Source organism: Uloborus diversus, chromosome 6, assembly GCF_026930045.1.
Source record: "Uloborus diversus isolate 005 chromosome 6, Udiv.v.3.1, whole genome shotgun sequence".
NCBI classification, from domain to species: domain Eukaryota; kingdom Metazoa; phylum Arthropoda; class Arachnida; order Araneae; family Uloboridae; genus Uloborus; species Uloborus diversus.
Genome location: NC_072736.1, coordinates 39,625,428 through 39,645,071, shown reverse-complemented (window position 1 = coordinate 39,645,071; position 19,644 = coordinate 39,625,428). Strand labels below are relative to the sequence as shown.

At 34.2% G+C, this 19,644-nt stretch overlaps 1 protein-coding gene across 2 annotated transcripts in view; it reads right to left on the bottom strand.

The window, feature by feature from the left end:
* Positions 1-11,348: 11,348 nt before the first annotated feature.
* Positions 11,349-19,644, bottom strand: part of LOC129225275 (eukaryotic translation initiation factor 2 subunit 1-like) — a 115,454-nt gene continuing 107,158 nt past the window's right edge. For both annotated transcript variants that reach the window (XM_054859861.1, XM_054859859.1), the window contains exons 7-8: positions 16,614-16,757; positions 11,349-11,504 (exon numbers count right to left, since the gene is read on the bottom strand). In XM_054859861.1, the coding sequence (XP_054715836.1) occupies positions 11,364-11,504; positions 16,614-16,757 (285 nt within the window). In that variant the 3' untranslated portion in view covers positions 11,349-11,363. The remainder of the gene's footprint in view (positions 11,505-16,613; positions 16,758-19,644) is intronic.

Genomic DNA, 19,644 nt, shown 5'->3' with positions numbered 1-19,644 from the left:
AAAAGACTGAGGAAGGAGAAAATATAATGCATTGTTACTTGGTCACATTGGCTTTCGGTACGATTAATTTTTGATTAACCCTCCAATTCACAACAAATACAACACTGAATTAAATATAAAATGATCAATAGTAAAAAAAGCTTTAAAAGAAATAGTGTACAGATTTCGAAAATGGGAAACGTAAGAGTAACATATTACCTAATTTTACTGTTTGATCAATATACTGTTTGTGAAAATTGCAACACCATGAAGGAAGCATCATAGTTGAATGAAATTTAATACAGTTGAGTGGTAATAGTACAAATAAACGATTAAATTTTCAAACCAAAGAAACAATAAAAAGAGATAGAAATTAGTATTTTGTGTGGCCACCACGCACCGCAATTAGAGCTGCTACACGACTCGGCATGGAGTGAAACGAAGTTTGAATATCTGCCTGCGGAAGAGTACTCCATATTGTTTGTATGCGCAACCAAAGTTTGTCTACCGAAGCAACAGGACGAGGATCACGAGCGAGATGCCGCCCAACGAAATCCCACACATATTCAATCGGTGACATATCCGGGGAATATGCAGGCCAAGGAATAAGCTGTACCTGTTGCTAATCAAGGTAGGATTTGACAGTCCTGGCGACATGTGTACGGGCATTATCCTGCTGGAATACAGCCATTTGGAATCTTTGCAGGAAAGGAATAGCTTGGGGCTGTAAAACTTCGTTTATGTATCAGTTACTGTTCAAACTGCAAACAGTTCATAGCAATTGTGATCGTTCATGATATGCTATGGCACCCCAGACCATAACTCCGGATGTTCGTCGACTGTGGCGTTCGATAATGCACTTCAAAATGTGCTGTTCACTCGCATAGCGTCTGACACGAATTCGGCCATCATGTTGCCACAAATTGAAGCGGGATTCGTCAGAAAAGACGACCTACTGCCAATCAACACGCTAGCTCCTATGCACATTGGCACATTGTACCCACAGGCGGCGATGAATTTGCGTGAGAGGAATCTTGTACAAAGGAATCCTTGCGCGCAGCCCACACTGCAGCAGACGTCTCCGAATTGATGAAGCACACAGTGAAACACCTGTGGCTGTTGACCAGTGTGCTGCCAATTGTCTAGAAAAAGCTGTGCTGCCGTCAGCGACATACGCACCAGGTGTCTGTCATTACGAGCTGACGTCACATTTCGGGGTCCACTCCCGGATTTCCGAGCTGTCCGACCCTCGACCGTCCACTGCTTCCAAACACGCATGATTGTGCTGCTGTTACACTGCACGCGAGCGGCTACTACACAATAAGACAATCCAGCTTCACAAGGCCGACGATTCTGCCCCGTTCAAACTCCGAAATTTGCTCAAATTTCGCCTTCTTTCGCCGAAGATGCATAGTAAAGATTCAGTTAACGTGTACTCTAGCATATAACCACCGATAATCATACACGCCTTGCTATAACCGTGTATTTATATTCTGTTCGATCCGCCGTTCAGAGGGCGCTACTCAGCATACGCATGCGCTACCGGTCTGCAATTCTAATTATTTGCATATCATGTCCTACTTTACATTTCCTGCAATTTTCAGCTCACTCGCGTAAGTCCTTCGTGGTGTTGCAATTTTCACAAACAGGAGTGTGAAACAATGGTGACGGTGTTTCTTTGTTTCTTTGTTTGTACCCAGTGGCAAGAAGCCTCCATAGCACCTACGGCTCTGAAACTTGGCACAAAATTCGAACGTACCCCGGGAGTCTGCACCTCGAAGCCGAAATTCAAAATTTCTAATTATTTTTTCTAATAAACTAATTAAGCTAAATTTCGGCTAATTAGGGGGTAAAAAATAACCCAAACATTATATACCGTTGGAAAGGGTTTTCCTTCCCAAACAAGATGATGTTTGTTCCATTTTTCTTAAATAATTAGAACATGAGGTATAAGCGATTCTAATTGAGCCAATTTTCAAGGCTTCTCTTTCGAGAAATTGCTATAACACTAGATCCACTTTCCAGACAATTTTCAACTATTCGGAACTCCAGCGCTCGAATACGCTATCGCTACCTTGCGGTGATTTACAAAACTGCAAATGAAACTAAAACATTGCCACGTTGCGTTCCACGTGTGTCTGTTGACGTAAACACAGGCAGTTTGTTCTGAGTATTTATTAACGCAATCGATGTGTCTTAGTTTGCTTTCAGCTACAGAAATTAATTCGTCCCTTAGTAGTATTCTCGAGCTTCTCAAAATAATGTTAGTTTTCATTATTTCCTTAATAATTGGTGAAAGCGAAAATTCTGGATTAACAAACTTGGATAACGTTATACAAGGTAAAAAATTTTATTGTTTTGTATGAATTTGTAAGAATATGGGTTTTTTTTTAATCTTAAATTAATTAAACTTACCATATTTTACAGCAGCATTTAGTTGGAATGGACAGAATGCAAAATATTTTCTTGAATATATTATCGTAGAACAAAATGAATAACCGAGAAAGAATTTACTTTATACCTTTAATTCTCAGCTGAAAGGTTTCGCCAAATTTGTTTAGGGTTATAGTTTTAGTATAGTGCGAGCAAAGTAGCCTTGGCGAGATTTCGCGTTTTTAGTTAAACCACTTTTAATTTTTATCATGAGTGGAATAAAATGGTAGTAAGATTACAGAATTCGATAAGTGAAAGGAAATAATGGTCAAACAACTGAAAAGAAAACTACCACCATATATCTGTGAGAATTTTGTTGATGATTTCCATAACATGGCCCAATTAAATCGTAACTCAGAAATTAGAAAAATCGAAACAGAAAATTTTTAAATGAACCGATTCGGGAATTCGAGAGAAATAACTCAGCTACAAATGGAAAACAATAAGCGCTAGCCAAGCAAGGCAAAAAAGCATCATCTTCTTTCGATAACAATTTGTAATGTCATATTGAATTTTCTAGCATTAATTGTTGTTCTTGTCAGGCCACAATTATTATTTAGTTTCATCAAGAATTGATAAATATCGAATTCAACATCGTGGAAATAGCTGCTTAGAACTACGAACTACGTAGTTTGCATTAATCTTTGACGTTTAGTAATGCTTCTTGAATTCTCATTTCTTTCTACGTGGGCCAGAATATCCACAAGACTTTGAAAATTAATTTAAAAAGAATAAAGCGAAAAAATCATACGTACGAACAAAAATCACAACACTTTTAGCATTTTCTTCGTTACCATGTGCGTTTGTTTTAGTTTTTAAGTCGGCCATTAGACAGTGACTGCAGTGCCCCCTATAGTTCGTTGGAGTTGCGAATAACATTATGTCCATTTTCACGAAATTTTTTTCAATTATTTTCTTTTTAAACATTTTGGAGGAAGTTGCCTTTGTTGCTTATGAATATTTTACTATTATTGATTCATTTTAAATTCATTGTGCGTATGTTAATTGATTTTCTTTTTAATTAGAGAGTCGCTTGGTGAATTTGGCGATGAATTATGGAGTTTTTTACATTAGAAAGCTACTGCAAATGTAATTTTGATGTAATTTGTTTTTCTTTAATTCAACGGATTTTCTTTAAATTTTTAGCACAGGCATCGCTGTGAGGGTACTGCTAGTAAGAAATAAAATGAAGCACACTTTGCTTAGGAGTTTCAAAGACTAATCTAGTTATTTTCAAGGACTCTAGATTAGAACTTTAATAAACGAAAACAAATTAATTTAAAGTAATCGTTATTTTAAATTCATATTCTTTTATTTAAAGTATTGTAGTTTGTATTAACAGCAAAATTTTAGCAAACGCATGATGATTAAAGATATTAAACTGTTCTGTAAATATATAAACAGTTGTTGTCATTGTGTGTGTTGGTTCAAAACAGATGTAATTCCACGCTGTATAACAAATGACTCGTTATTTTTCTCTGAGACGAAATTTCGAAGAGAGATATTATCTAATTGAGTGAAAAAATCATGCTCCGTCTATTATATAGAAAGTGGCGGGAAAATTAAGAGTAAACACGAAGGGAAAAGAGAGAGAGAAAAAAAAAAAAGCTTTCTTAGCAGGCGTTTCCCAGACAGCTTTAGATGGCCATAAAAAACATCCCCAGCCCCAATATACCGCTCCTTATAACAAAATTCCAGGAAACATCAATTCCCAACAGAGATAGCAAGAGACACCACCTGCCCTTAAGGCTTCACTTTGGGCGAAGGACTACCCCACGAAGTCATTGTGTTCTCACTTTGTAACAAGACACAGCAATAGTTCGACAAGAAAAGAGTGACCACTGAAATAGGAAAATCATCATCCTCTGCAGTTCTTTCAATGGTTTAAGACAACTGACTGTGACTCTAAAAACACGAGAATGGCCGGCCTAGCTAATTTTTTTTTTTTTTTTCCAAAATAAAACTGACTTTGAAAAAAGAAAACGGCCCGAGTTAGATGCGGCCCATGTGGAATTTTCCACATCTTCCACATGGCCAGTCCGCCCCTGAAGTTGACCGCTATTTTTAGGCACAGAATTAGATCTTATCATAAAATTCAACCTCTATAAGTTGACCACCTGTTTAAGTTGCATCACATGACTTCCTTTTACTCCAATTTAATGTCATTTCCGCATTACTGGCATTTTTAATAATTCAATAGTTTACACTCTAAATATCACCAACAGTGGCCAAATTGAAACAGATTTAAAAAAAGGAAAAAAAAAAAAAAAATTTGCCAGGTTGGCGACAAGGAGACCAAAAGCTAGGCGATATATCGCCAAGTGTCCGCCAAATTATAACACCACTTGAGTTTACATCGAAATTAACAATGACCCCCCCCCCCCCGCCACCAAAAAGGGGCAAAAGACCCCTTTAGAAACACTCGAATGCAACTATCAAAAGGGGAGGTGCACAACTAGAAGCTGCTAGGAGAAATTTCAACTTTCTACGACTTACCGTTCTTGAGTTATGCGACATACATATGTACATACAGAAGTCACGAGAAAATCCGTTGTAATTAACTCGGAAATCGTCATTACGGATATTTCGCGTGTCTATACGTTCTTAGGTACTTATCCACGTCTGGTCAAAGTTGAAAAAAAAAAAAAAAATATTCATGCGGGGGTGAGTTGATTTTTGAATGAAATTTTTTTCGCGAATACAATATTTCCTTTTTTGTAAAAGGAAGTAAAAAACGACATGCTTCATTTCTTAACTTCTCTTCTTTTTAATTTTATTTGTCACCCCCCCTCCCAATTATTGTAGGGATACACCCCTGATTTGAAAATTCAGGCGCCCAACACGGGCCTGGCCCCGCTTAATCAAATACCGTCGGTTCCAAAAAATATTATTCAATTAAGCGGGGCACTTGATAAAGCGGGGACATTTTCTTTACCTTTCTAAATTGACAACATTTGCCTCAAAACGTATAATAATTGTAAATGAATAGCTGTATAAATGAAATAACAAGTGTTTTTTTATAAAAAGTTATTTAAATAAGCTAAGTAAATAGCAAATTGGTTTACTAATTTATTTATGTATTATAGTACATATGAAAATTATAAAAATGTAACTTTCAACTTGAGTTATGACTTATGAAATGTTTGTCTTAGCACGTTGTTTCAGTAGAGTATTTTTTGAAAAAAAAAAAAAATCTGTAATAGTGGATTGTTTGCTTTATGGTCTTTTGGGAATACTTTTCCAAGTCTTTTTCTCCCTTCTCATCTATAGTGTTTTACATTGAATATTTTTCAATACATTATCGCCTGAAATGTGTATATTTCTTTGTGTTATTTAATTTAATTATACACTGCGCTGTTTATTATTTTTTTTAATGGCAAAAAAAAAAAAAAAGATAGCATGGAGGAAATGTTTTGATGAAAAATAGAAATTGTTTCAAGCCCATTGAAGGCAAAAGATGTTGTTTTATATTTTTATGTCAACAATTGTTCTTGCTAAACCTATTTCTAATTTATTCAAAAATTTTTTTAACAAAAATATTTGCGAAAACTGATAAATATTATTTGATTTTCCGGGGGAAATATTTGATTAAGCGGGGATCTTTAACATTGCGTCTATGGGGGAAATATTCGGTTCCGAGAGGTTTTATTAGTATAAGCGAGGTATTTGTTTATCCATTACCTGATTAAGCGGGGCTGACAGCAATTAGATGTTATGTATGTACAGAGTTGCCAACTTTTGAAAATCCAAAATCGTAGCAGCATTTTAAGGCGTTGGGGGAGGGGGGGGGGGGCGATACCCGCTGAATGTGAGGCCGCTAATGTGATGAATTGTTAACATTATAAAGAACAAAAACAATGATACTTAACAAACTTCAAATATGATACAGAAAATATTAATATGGAAATTTTTTTTTTATACAGAATAATTTAAGACTATAAAATATTGATTTAAAAAATTGACTCTTCATTATTAGCTGTACCTTTCACCCGGTCATGTCTTTTTGAAGTAAAATGCTTGCGGCAATCATCACGACCACCACGTTCAACTGAAAAATCGCTATAGAAAATAGTGCATGAACCTCTTTCAAAAAATGAAATGTGGAATTTCCAAGTGCTTTTACATTATTATGTTTTCTTTTTTTTTGCGTTGGGGGTTATAATTAATTGCTTGGGGTTAAAATTTAAAAAAACAGAAAGTCATAATTTTGAGGCCCGCTTTCGTAGCATCATAGTTGAAAGCTGTAGTTCGTAGAAACTACAATTTTTTTGTAGTAGTTGGCAGCTCTGTGTATGTATGATGTGTGCATGTTCGTACAGTACAGTACCTCTTATCCGGGAACCAGAAAACCGGGAAAATTTTGCTCAATATTCCCGTTATTTTCAAAATTACGAATTTTTCGTGAATTTTCAAAAAAGTTCGTATTTTTTGGGCCAAGGTGCTGTTTAAACCGAAACCATTTTTGTGAAACAGGTGACTTGCTGGCTGGACATACATGTGCCTTTTAATTCCTCGAAAGAATGAATAGCCCCAGCTCTTCACTTTACGCGCATGATTGCCCCCTTCCCCATTCCTTTCATACCATGCATTGTACAATCGCGAAACACGCGGTTGGTGGTCCCATCGCATTATCTATTGCTTGACCAGCTTTAAAAGAAAGGTTCTTTCACAAGGAACGGGTTGATTCCATTCACGAAAATAGGATAGATGAGGTTACAGAAGCAACCCAAAGTGAAAGGGAGTCATCAAATTTCTATTCATAGTCCAATGCTCTTCACCCTTTTTAGAGCAGTCCATTTTTTGAGAGTATCCTGACTATTACTTGAGCTAGAATTAGTTCTCTTGAAGAAAAAAAAGCGTGGTCACTTGTTGAATCGACTGGAGAGGATTGCGAACAAATTTATTCCAATTTTGAGGGAAAATGTCGGATTGTAGTGTAAAAAAAAGAAAACGTGTTAGTTTGAGCATAAAAACGAAGGTTGAAGTTCTAAAAAAATTGGATGAAGGCTATTCCGTTAAAACTCTCAGCGAACAATATAAAATAGAGACATCAACCATTTACGATCTAAGAAAAGAAAGTCAAAAAACGAAATTACTCAAGTTCTATTCAAGTTGTGAACGCGAAGATGCTATGAACGATCTCAAGACATTACATCAAGCAAAGAATGCTGATGTAGACAAAGTTCTAATGGAGTGGATTAAGCAAAGAAGATCTGAAAAATTTCTGTTAACAAGGCAAATTATCATGGCTCAAGCAAATAATTTCTATAATGAGCTAGAAATTGAGAAGAACTGTGAGTACAGTGTCGGATGGTTCACCCGTTTCAAACAGAGGCACGGCATTCGATTGACAAAACTTTGTGGAGAAAAAGCTTCAGCAGATATGGAAGCTGCGGAGAGTTACGTGGAAAAAGTGTTGAATTTAGTGCAAATTGAAAATTTGACTTTGGACCAAATATTTAATGCTGACGAGACAGAATTGTATTTTAAATATCTTCCTCAAACTACATACGTTACATCAAAAGAAAATCACCCAGGCGGTTTCAAGGTCGCTAAGGACAGACTAACGTTGCTAGCTTGCGCAAATGCATCGGGTAACTGTAAACTGAAACTTACAGTAATCGGGAAAAGCAAGAATCCACGGGCATTAAAAGGCATTAAGGTCTTGCCGGTAACTTACAAAGCGAATAAGAAGGCCTGGGTTACGCAGGAATTATTCACGGAATGGTTCCTGAAGGAGTTTGTACCTAGGGCCCGTGCACATTGCAAATCGGTGGGCTTAGCTGATGACTGTAAAATTGTGCTGTTTCTAGACAACTGCACCGCACACCCGCCTGCTGCTCTCCTTAACGCAAACAACATTAACGTTGAATATCTTCCCTTCAACTGCACATCATTAATACAGCCCCTCGATCAAGGGGTTTTGCGAAGTTTAAAGTGCCGCTACAAAGTGGAATTTCTAAAGAAGCTTATCGATGCAGCAAATGAAGGGAAATCTGTCCAGGAGTTTCAGAAAACTTTCAATGTTAAGGAAGCGATCTGGTTGTCCGCGAAAGCATGGGATTATGTCTCGCGTGACACTTTAATTCATGCTTGGCATAATCTAATGCCGACGTCCCTTTTTTTTGAGGATGACTCCAACGAGGTGACAAGTGATGGATTAAAGGGAAAAAAGGAGAAAGAGCTCCAAAATGACCTTTGCGAATACTCTCGGAAGTGGCTAGAGCGGGATCTGTTCTCAGAAACGGACATCGAAGAATGCTTTGACGTTGATAAGGATATTCCTATTATCAATGAAATGACCGATTCCGAAATAATTCAGATGGTGCTACATCCGAATGACACGGAACAAGATAGCGACGAAGACGAGACGAGTGAGTCTGAAGATGTCGTTCCTATGATATCTAACGAACGTTGCATTGAATTAACGAAAGAACTCATAGCAGGCATGGAGCAGAAAGAAGTCTTTCATCGATGAATCTCACGTAATGGCGGTGCGCAAAATTCAGCAATTGTTTCTTGAGCGTAAACCCAACTATCACCAATTAAAACTCAATGAAATGTTTAAAAAATAATTTTTATTGGTGAATTTTGAATTTAAAATTAAGAAAATGTATGCCTTATGAATAAATTTTAAGATTGATAAATGTTTTTCTTTTGATATTTCTAAGTTAATACGCCTTTACATATAGAATTTTCTTTTTATTTTGAAGTGAATATCTAATTATTATTGTCATTTACTTTTTATAAACAGTCTATAACCGGCGTTTTTTAACGATCCAGAAAACCGGGAAATTCAGTTATCCGGGATCGCGATGGTCCCGAGCTTCCCGGATAATTGGTACTCTACTGTATTTTATCACTCGATTTGGCACATTGAGAATTCCCTCCCCATTTTCTCCTTTTTAGTTTGGTTGCCCCTGCTTGTAGTTAGGACCCGAGTGACAGAGCTTGATATGGATTTCAAGTTATAAAAACACAACTAAAGAAGAATATAGTAAACAACAAAATATTTTAAAATGGTAGTGGTAAAGAGAGAGAGAGAGAGAGAGATAGAATGAAAATTGCAAAACAAAATTTAGTTAAATATATCTGCTGAATTTTATGAATTATCTGCTTGGAGTCAAATTATATTACATTGACAAACAGTGAAAATATTCACAAGCAAGTTCTGAAAAAAATGTTTCGTAAGGACTTTTAATATAAGTACTCTTAAGTTCGTCATAGCATTTAAGTAAAAAGTTTATAAATCAATATAAGACACAAATTATGTATTCAGATTATCAACGCAAACTATGTAATAACAGTTTTTAGACTGCTAAAGTATCCAACACTCATAGGCAACATAATCATGAATCTAAGTTGTCAAATGCAATTATGATAATGGTTAACAATGACAATGGTCGCTGCTACGCTTACTGCTTCTATCGTACATGCTGGTTCACTGAATCAATTCACGCAGTGTACAAATTTAAAAAATGATAAAATCTTCTAAACGTTGATAGTTATATTTTTCATTCATGAGATATTTATATTTTGGGTACAAATAAGAATTTACACAAAATAAAATAATTCATTTCTAAATGAACTGAAAACAACAATTTTTTTTGCAGAACAAAAACCATTAACTTAACTGATATTCTCTTTTAAGTTGAACTGGGGAAAAAAAATATTGTTTAAGTTCTGATATTTTTAAATTATCAGTAAAAGCATACAACTCCATTTGCCAGTGTATTCAATGAATAAACTAGACATGTTTCTATACCATAAGATTCTTTCTACTTTTTACTATTAAAACATAATTTCACTTTGTACTTGCATTTGGATTTTTTCCTTGCACTCATTGTAGAAAAAAAGTATCTAGGTAACTAAAGTTAATATCATAATGAAGTACACTATATGACCAAAAATATTGGGACACTTTCGAAAATTCACATTTTTACGGATTTCTTGAGAAATAAAAGACCAATTGCTCTGTAATTTTTTTCACATAAAAAGTATACTTGAGTCGCCTTTTTTCAACAAAAATTAAGTCTACTATTCATTTTGGGGACGAACAACAAATTGAAGAAACAAAAAAAGGTTTTTGATCATTTTTCATTGTAAATAGCTGGGAATAGCCTTGGGTATAAGAGATACTTTCACAAAAATATAAAAATAAACTCTAGATAGGTTTTTAACTTATTTCTGAAATTTATAGCTCATTCCCAGCTATTTACAATGAAAAATGATAAAAAAACTTTTTTTGTTTCCTCAATTTTTGTTCGTCTCCAAAATGAATAGTAGACTTAATAAATAAAAATAATCGCAATAGGGTCAATCACAATGTGTAGCTTGAGAAGTTATCCACAGAGAAGAATATGACTGACATTATTTTTGGTGTTTTGTTCAGTCAGATTTCAGAGAATAAGTTAACAAAGCACTTGAACAGCTTCTCTTTTTGTACAAATTATTTGTGTCAGAAAACATTTTCAACACCTTGTAACATAAAAAAGCCTAAAAAGAAATTGACTTAAAATCATTGAACCTGAACCAGCCTTGAGGTTGAAGTTATGACAAGAGAATAAATGTGCACCCATCCCTACTGGGCCAGCACGATAAAAATAGAAAAGAGTTAAATAAATTTCAAAGATAACTCACATAATTTAAACAACAATGAAAAACATACATATAATGTTAAAAATGACAATTTTATTTACAGCTGCTATAACAGGACATGAACTCAGAATATTATATACGTTTTTATTATTTTTAAATTTTGAATAATTCATTTTTTAACTAAAAATATTTTTAAAACAAAAAATACAACAAAACATAATTACACAAGAGCATTTTTCAGTTATTGATTGAAATAGATATGCTATAAATATATCGTGTTATAACATTTCATAAGTTTTTTTTAGACCATGAATTGATGTACAAAATAATACAAAAAAAGCTATTGTTCAAAATTATTCAGCATCATCTTTTTTCTCTTCATCTGAATCTTCAGCATCAACATCACTGTCACCAGAAACTTCAGCATTTTCCATTTCTAGTTTGTCAAATTGTCGCGCAAGTTCTGCTTCATCTAAATCAGTTACAACTTTAGGCTGTAAAAAATAACATACATATAGTTAGATATTTACTACAAAGCTAAATGAATTCTATGGATAACACAACAAAACTACAAAAGAGCACTGTGTAAAACCTGATACATACTTCAGGGGTGCAAACAGGAGTTTTATTTGATAGACGTCGAAAAACGATATTCAACCTTGTTCTCATTCCTAATGTAGCATAATGTAATGAATCGTCTGTATTCAAATAAGATCTTAACTTTTCGGGCATGTAAAAGTTGCAGTTTTAGGTTGGCATCTCTGGATGCTCAATCACATGCAAATGAGGCAGTTTAGTATAAATAGTAAACTGTTACCACCGTTCTTTCTTAGGAAGTTAGGGTTTAGGAGTTAGGTCTGGTTGGTGTTGTGGAGTTATCGAACTATGCCTCCGCTTATGACCAGGGTTACCTCTTAGATTGTTTAGTTAATATGTTATTTTAGTTTTTGAAGCACCAATAAGTCATTGATATGTTTTATAGAAAGTTCCCACTATTTGTTTGTTACATTGACACTGATGCTATTCTTCTGCCATGTTGTATTATCTCTGCTCGTATTAGCATTTAAAATAATTAACTTACGGAATTTAAGCCTTTCGGCTTCTTGTATTAACATCATAAGTTATCATTACTGGGGCTAGACACATGGTGAAGAGCTAAAATACATTGCAGTTTACAATGAGTTTGGGGAGCATCATCTCTTCTTTACAAATGTCTATGTGTGTTTATGAGATTCTTCTTTAAAAAATTTATTTTACAAATTTGATTAATGGGAGCACAGCAGCAAAGTTATAAAATCTCAGAGAGGAGGAAAGTGTAGGAGAATGAGTAACAATGAATCCAAAGTTGGGAAAATCTCAGTGAGTAAAAAACTTATGCTGTTTTGATAGTAACTGCAAACATTTTCTGGAATTTAAACCAAAAAAAAAAAAAAAAAATGTACAAGTTGGCAGGGATTATGTGTATATTCCTCAACCATCACCACCATTTACATTATTTTTTTCTGCTCTCCTGTTTCCCAAGAGATACAATCAAAAATGTTTCCTGCATTTAAAATGGCTTTGCTGCATTTGTCAAATAAATATTTCACATATTTGTGTCAAAAATTAATTTCTAAAAGTTTTTAGTTAGCTTTAATAAATCAGTGCACTGCATAATTGCAAAAGGTACGTAGCTTCACATGTTTCTGAAGTCAAATTTAACTTTGTTAGTAAAGATTGAAACTTGATAAAATTCCTAAGGAACTATAACAAACTCTTAATTATTTTATTCTTAGTCTTCTTTCTCTTTCAGAAATGAAAACTCCATACATACAGTCGAATCTCATTAAAGCCCCCCCTTCCTCCCTTGACAAACCGTCACCCTCTTAGTTTGCCAAGAAAAAAAAAAAAAAAACATTCTGTAAAGGAATGTCATATAAAGTCCCTCAACCCCCCACCCAACTGTCCACTAACTGTCACTGATTTTTGACAGAAACTGCATACTTAGTATCATAGGGGAAGCTGCTGTATCCACGGACGGATGTACGTGCAAACGTTGGTCTACAAAAAGTTATAAAAGTCTAAGTGGTAGGATGGCATAATAGACAGAAATGACAGGGTTGCCATGGAAGTTCAAGAATGAAATTCCCTGACATTTCCAGGTGGTTTTGAGAAAAATTCCAGGTTATCGATCTTCACCTTCATTTTGCAACATTTATACATCTCAAATTTTGATAAAACTTACCTCATTTTCAAACTTTACAAACAATGGTTACCAAATTTAATTTACTCAAGCTGAAATAATCAAAAATATGTACTAAGGGTGGTTCAATTTTTTTTTTCCTCTCAGCTCGAGTCCAAGACACCCCTTATGTTTTTTAAACTTACTAATAGTATTGTGCTGTAAAAGTTTTAGCTTCTTACTCAAATTTTAAGAGGTTGCTCAATGACCCCTCAATTTAACATTAGCCCTAGAATAGAAAGAGTCACAAATTTAGAAACATTTAATTTCCCCAGCTGTTTTTTTTTAATGTAAAGATTAATTTTATTGCAATGAATATGCATATAACTCATGTAGATTATAGTATGTAACATTGTTTTTTCAGTTCAATGTATTTTTTTAACCCCCTCCCCATACTTATGAAGTTTGGGGAGGAGGTCGAGCATCCTCTTTCAGTTGGAATAGGAAGTTAAAATTCTTCCAGTATTTTACTATCCACGAGTCTAAAAACATTGAGTGGTGTCCTGTTTTCTAGGAGAAACCCTCTGTTTAAGTGTATTTTTGAACTACCCTAATGTACTAACACAAGTGAAGCAAATCACTGTAATAAAGAATTAATGTAAATGTAGCATATCTAATTTTGAATAGCGAGGAGTCACTGCCTTACATCAAGTGAAAGAACTGCGAAATTAACAATTGTGACATCTGTATCACAAAAATAAAGTTAATTGCTAAAATAATCTGAACTAAAAAGTTTTGAAACCTAAAAACTTTTTCAATTATTGCCTTCCACCCCTCCAATCCATTGAATTCACAGCGCTTTTAGACTTTGGCCGGTAAAAAAATCATGCATCTTTTAGCTTCACATATTTCCCGTTTGTTGCTCATAAAACAGGGGTGCTCCCCCCCCCCCCCCAATATTTCTGAACGCCTTAGCGCTTTTTTTATTTTTTTTAACCTATTTATTTATTTTTAATTATTATTGTTTTGAAAGAAAGGTGTGCTCGCTCCTCCGCAATAAAATACACATACACAGATAAAAATAATAAAGTAAAATATTATGAGTAAATAATTTGAATAAAAATAAAGTAAAATAAATTACAAAATCCCCCCCCCCCCCCCAAAAAACCCCCTTTTCACTGTTACTGAAAGTGGTAAAAAGAGATGTCATCCTGATACATTAAAACCTCCTAAGTTGACTACCTGTTTAAGTTGACCGCTATTTTTAGGCACAGAATTAGATCTTATCATAAAATTCAACCTCTATAAGTTGACCACCTGTTTAAGTTGCAGCACATGACTTCCTTTTACTCCAATTTAAAAATATTGGAGTAAAAGGGGTAAAATTGGAGTAAAAGTTTTAATTAAACTCCCCCCAAAAAAAATTTGATGGCGCAACTTGCGCCATAATCACTCCTGTGGGCACCCTGTCATAAAGTTTAATTTTGAGCAATGATCAGAAACTTCTCTGATGTGCAGATTTTTTTTAAATTGGATTACTTTTATTTTGAAAGAAACAAGCGCATTGAAAGTCTTTAAAGATCACTACCAAAATACTAAAAGATTAGCGATACTTCTGTAATAAAGAAACTTTCTAAGTTTAAAATTGTCTAATGAACTAAATTTACAGAACAAAATTGTTTAGAAGAATAAGTTTTCATTAATTAAATTAAAGAAATAATATAAAATATGAAAAGATTATTGCAGCTCATTAAGAACTTCAGTCGCACTCGCAGACAAAACAATGTGCTGTGTATCATAACAACTTCAGAACTGCTGACGTAAACAAGCAGCCAGTAGCGTTTAAACAGAGTCCCCTCAAACTAGGAAGAAAAGAAGTACCTTCTGCGCATGTCCGCCACCGACTGCTATTGCGCACGCGCCAATGGCAGAGAGTTGATAAAAAGAACTGCAGGGGGAAGAAGAAAGAGGGGAATGACAAAACAACGAATGGGAATGGCAGCGAAAAAAACAAGGCTGAAAGTTTTTTTTTGTTTTTTTTTTGACGTCATAGACCGCAGGCCGCGCTAAGAACGATCGGAAATATGCAATTTTTCATTTTCCCTGACATTTCCCTGACTTTCGGCCATTTTCATTTTCCCTGACAATTCCAGGTTTTCCCGGTGCGTGGCAACCTTGAATGAGCGAGTGTTATGTAAGTGAATGCAATTGGATTTTAAAAATGCGTAAATGCTGACGCTTACTACTTCACTCTTGAGCCTTCCCCCCTTTCCCCACTCACAGAACGAAGTTCCCCTCTTCTTTCTACCTAGAAAGAACACGTGAGTCAGCAAAAATCCTGACAGGAAGATGGGAAGATCGCAATCAATTGCTTAACTCTCTCAACCAGGAAATAGAAAAAATACAAAAAGCGGAAAATCGCAAATCCGCGGAAGATTTTCATCATGGTAATCAATGATTATTCCATAATTAGTTTTCCAAAATAGAACAAATTGTAGTTCTCTCACCTAATTGTGAAAAACATTGACATAAAATTTTTTTTTTAACAGGTTGAAACAATGGTGTGCACAGGGGGGGGGGGGGGAGACACCTGTTGGCCCGGGCCCAAAGTGTGCCCAAGATGTTTAAAATGAGGGTTAAAATACGAGGCACGTTTTTAAAGTAAGTACCGCTTTCAAATAAAAAAAGAACAAGTACAGATAATGCAAAGAAATTTATTGGACAAAAATCTACCACCCTTACGCTATTTTTCGACATTGTTCTTTGATTTCCCAACCATTTGTCATATCATGGTATAGGTCTTTGTATACCTATTCGTAGAAAGTTGCTGCTTGTGTAGACAACCATGAGGACTCTTGCAGGACTTTGGCTCGGGCGTTTTTGAACATCCACCAGACTGCCCCGACCTCACTTGCAGCAACTTTCATCTGTTTCTGCATCTAAAATATTGCCTTGGCAGTCGATGGCGCAACATCAATGATGAGCTCAGAGGCCATGTTACCCCATGTTTGACAACACATCCTCAACTTTCTACAAATAGGTATACCATGTTATGACAGATGCTTAGAAAATCACGGGAGCAATGTCGAAAAATAGCGTAAGAGTGTTGGAATTTTGTAAATATATATTTTAAAATATATAAGAATATAGGAACACTTCTATGCCTGAAGGGAGAAAACATTTTTTTTTGTATTGAAAAAACAAAATTGTTTTGGGATGGAATGAAAACTTTGAGAAAAAGGAATATTCAAGTTGTAAGGGTTCGAGTCATAGAGAGTTAACTAGAAGACTTTATCAGAAAAAAATATCTAACCTTGTATATATATATTTCAATCTTTACTTAAATAGTGTACACAGTGAATTAAATGTTCAACCCCTTGCAATGAAAGTACTTCAGATATTATTAGGAAAGTAAAATTGGCAAACAAAGTTTGATACTTACAGCAATAACAATATTGAACACTCCATCAGATGACTTTATGGTTGTTTCAATTTTATTGATTGCATCTTGTAAAGCTTTTAAACCATCAGCTTTTTCCATTGTAGTTGTTGTGCAAACATACAGGGGTGGTGCAATTAAGTTAATCTAAAATGATAAAATTAAATAAGTGAAAGGTCAAAAAAACACAAATGAGGTTAACACATATAGATTATTTGAAGCCAAATTTCAGAGCTTAAATTTTTTGAATTTTCATGCAATAAATGGTATATAATGGGACTACAGTAGAACCTCAATTATATTAAACTCTATCTCAATCGCTTCCAGAGCTTTTTTTTTTTTTTTTTAAAGTTTACTTATTTTGTAATGAATACATTTTCGACATGAAAGGGTACTATTTAAAGCAGCATTATGACTCCAAGGGCCATTCTGACTTGATAAGGTGCAAGACTAAAAATTTGACACTAATAAATGCGAGAAACATCAAATTCTGGATTTGTGATTTTTTTTCTCTTTCGAACAGTTGATTGCTTAAAAATGAGTTTCAGGGGTCGGAGTGGTGATTTCAAAATTTTAGGACAACAAATACCAAGTTTTTTTTAAAACTGGAATGTAATTTATAAGCTTGATTTTCACAGTGGATGATAAAACGTTTCCAACTCAATCTTGAAAATTACAATAGAATGTATTCAATCCTTTATTCTTCAACACAGTGACACATTATGAAGTAGAAATATATACCACATACCAGTTGGATAAATGTATGTCCAATTGCTTTTTTACTTGCCTTGTTGTTTCAACAAAATTATTATAAAGAATGATGAAAAAATATAAAGTAGGGTGCAAGTCCAAAATTTATTATGCACTTAACTCTTAACAGATAATTTGATACTTTTTGCTATCTCAGAATCATCAAAAATATCCTTGTAAATTACAGACAAATCATTTAAAGATCAGGGTTGGCAAAAACCCGGGTTTTTTTAAAAAAGCCCATGGACCCAGGGTTTTTTGGGTTTTTTAAAATAAAACCCAAAAAAACCCAACTAAAGCTGGGTTTTTTAAAAGAAATGTGTTTTTTTTTTTTGTCTCTTTTTAGGGAAAATGTAGGGTACTTGTAGCATATTGTAGCGTAAGTATATGAACAAAGCACAAGAATTGTCTTGGGGTAAAAAAAGCTGGAAAACTAGTTAAAATTCAGCGTTTTCTGAAGAAGAGTATGAAAGACGACAAAACCCAAGAATGGTAAGTTTCAGATTTTTTAGTTTCCATGATTACCAACAGTTAAGGCAAAGTTACTTCTCGAGTGAGAAAATCTATTGTTCGTTTTTAATTACTACTTTTTTTTTTGCATTTTACTTTATTGTATTTCATTTTTTTATGCAAAACTACTGTAGAACCTCAAGTAGTTTAAATCCCTATTTACTGAATTCCAGCTTAATCAAGACATTTCTTTGAATTTTATGTTGCCTGTTTTTCTATTTCTGTGTACAGACTAAGAAATATTAAACTTTTTTGTAAGATAATGAAAATATTGTACATCCTATTCTGTTTTCTGTCCGACCATTTGTAAAACCTGTTAATTTCTAAAAAAAATATAACTTGTTAATTCGAAATTTGTGACGTGTTGGGTTGCAGAAAATAATTCACATGAAAGCCTTTTAGCTAGAGTAGTTTCCTCTGTACAATCTACAAATATTGAGAAAACCAGACGTGACAGGACTTAGTCAAGATAATTTGAGTTATTTATTGACCAGTTAAAGAAAAAAGTTAAATATGTATATTTTAAATCTTTGAAGTATTTTTAATGCCGTTAAGAGTTAAGAAATACTATTAAAGTTCGAAATTCATTTTTTATGTCCATTGTCTGTGGTGAAGAACTAATAAAATAGAAGTTTAAATTGTAAAAGTATTTAAATTAATTTTTTTTTTAAAAAACTTCTCAAAAAATTTAAAAAAACCCCAAAAGTGGGCTAGATAATGGGTTTTTTTAAATGGGTTTTTTCAAAAAAATCCATTGGGTCCAACTCAATTGGGTCCAATCCGGCCAACCCTGTTAAAGATGCAAATGAAAAATTGTTTTTTTATGGCAACTAAAACTAAGAAAGCCTCCGCTTTCGAAATTTTATCCTGTGGAACAAAAGCTTTGGATTGCTTCATCATAAAGAATTTGTTTTCAGTAGAAGACGAAGAACATGGAATTAAAAATACAGCTTGATTTTTCAAGCTCTTATGTCTCGCCGCATCAGAGACAATAACGGTGAAAATCTTTGATTATCAATATTGGAAAGATAATGTACCAACAGAACAAATTGCTTTAAATTCATCCTTTTCTGCACTGCACCAGTTGCTGATCTTGCATCCATTTCTGTGTGCATTTTCCAACCACAAGGATGAGAATTTTTTTTTCCGCGGCATTTTAATAAAACAAATTACTATTCACATTTTTAAAGCAAAAAATTAGTGACTAAATTTTAAAGTTATACGCGCAAGAAATGAATCAACTTCACTGAACAGAAACACAAAGCAAACCGACTCTTTGTACAGGAAGAACAAGCTAATGCTTAGACCACGACACAAGATAAGCACTATAAAAATAAACATTACTTCCCATCTGGGGACAACTATATTAAATTTCGCTTCAAATATTTTTTATGAGCCAAGTGCTTATATTTGGATTCTAACTCAACACAATGAATTTTTTTTTCAATTAGCTATGATACCTTTCACCCCCCTCCCATCTTCCACAGAACTACAATTTTAGAAAAGGAGGGAATACTGCTTCCCCCTCCCAGTTAACATATTTTTCATTTCTTTTCAAAGAGAAAAAAAAATCAAAAGTATCAAATCCTATTTCTTTCCCCTAACTCCTTCTTTGCAACATTTGCTGCACAGCTGTTTTTATTTTCTTTATTATGCTATTTTTATATATTTTTTGCAGAAGAGGAATGACTGCAAGAGTTACAAAGTACAGATAAAACAAACAGCTTTATAATTAGCATGTGTTTTGGTTAACTGCGTCCCAACCCACTTCTCC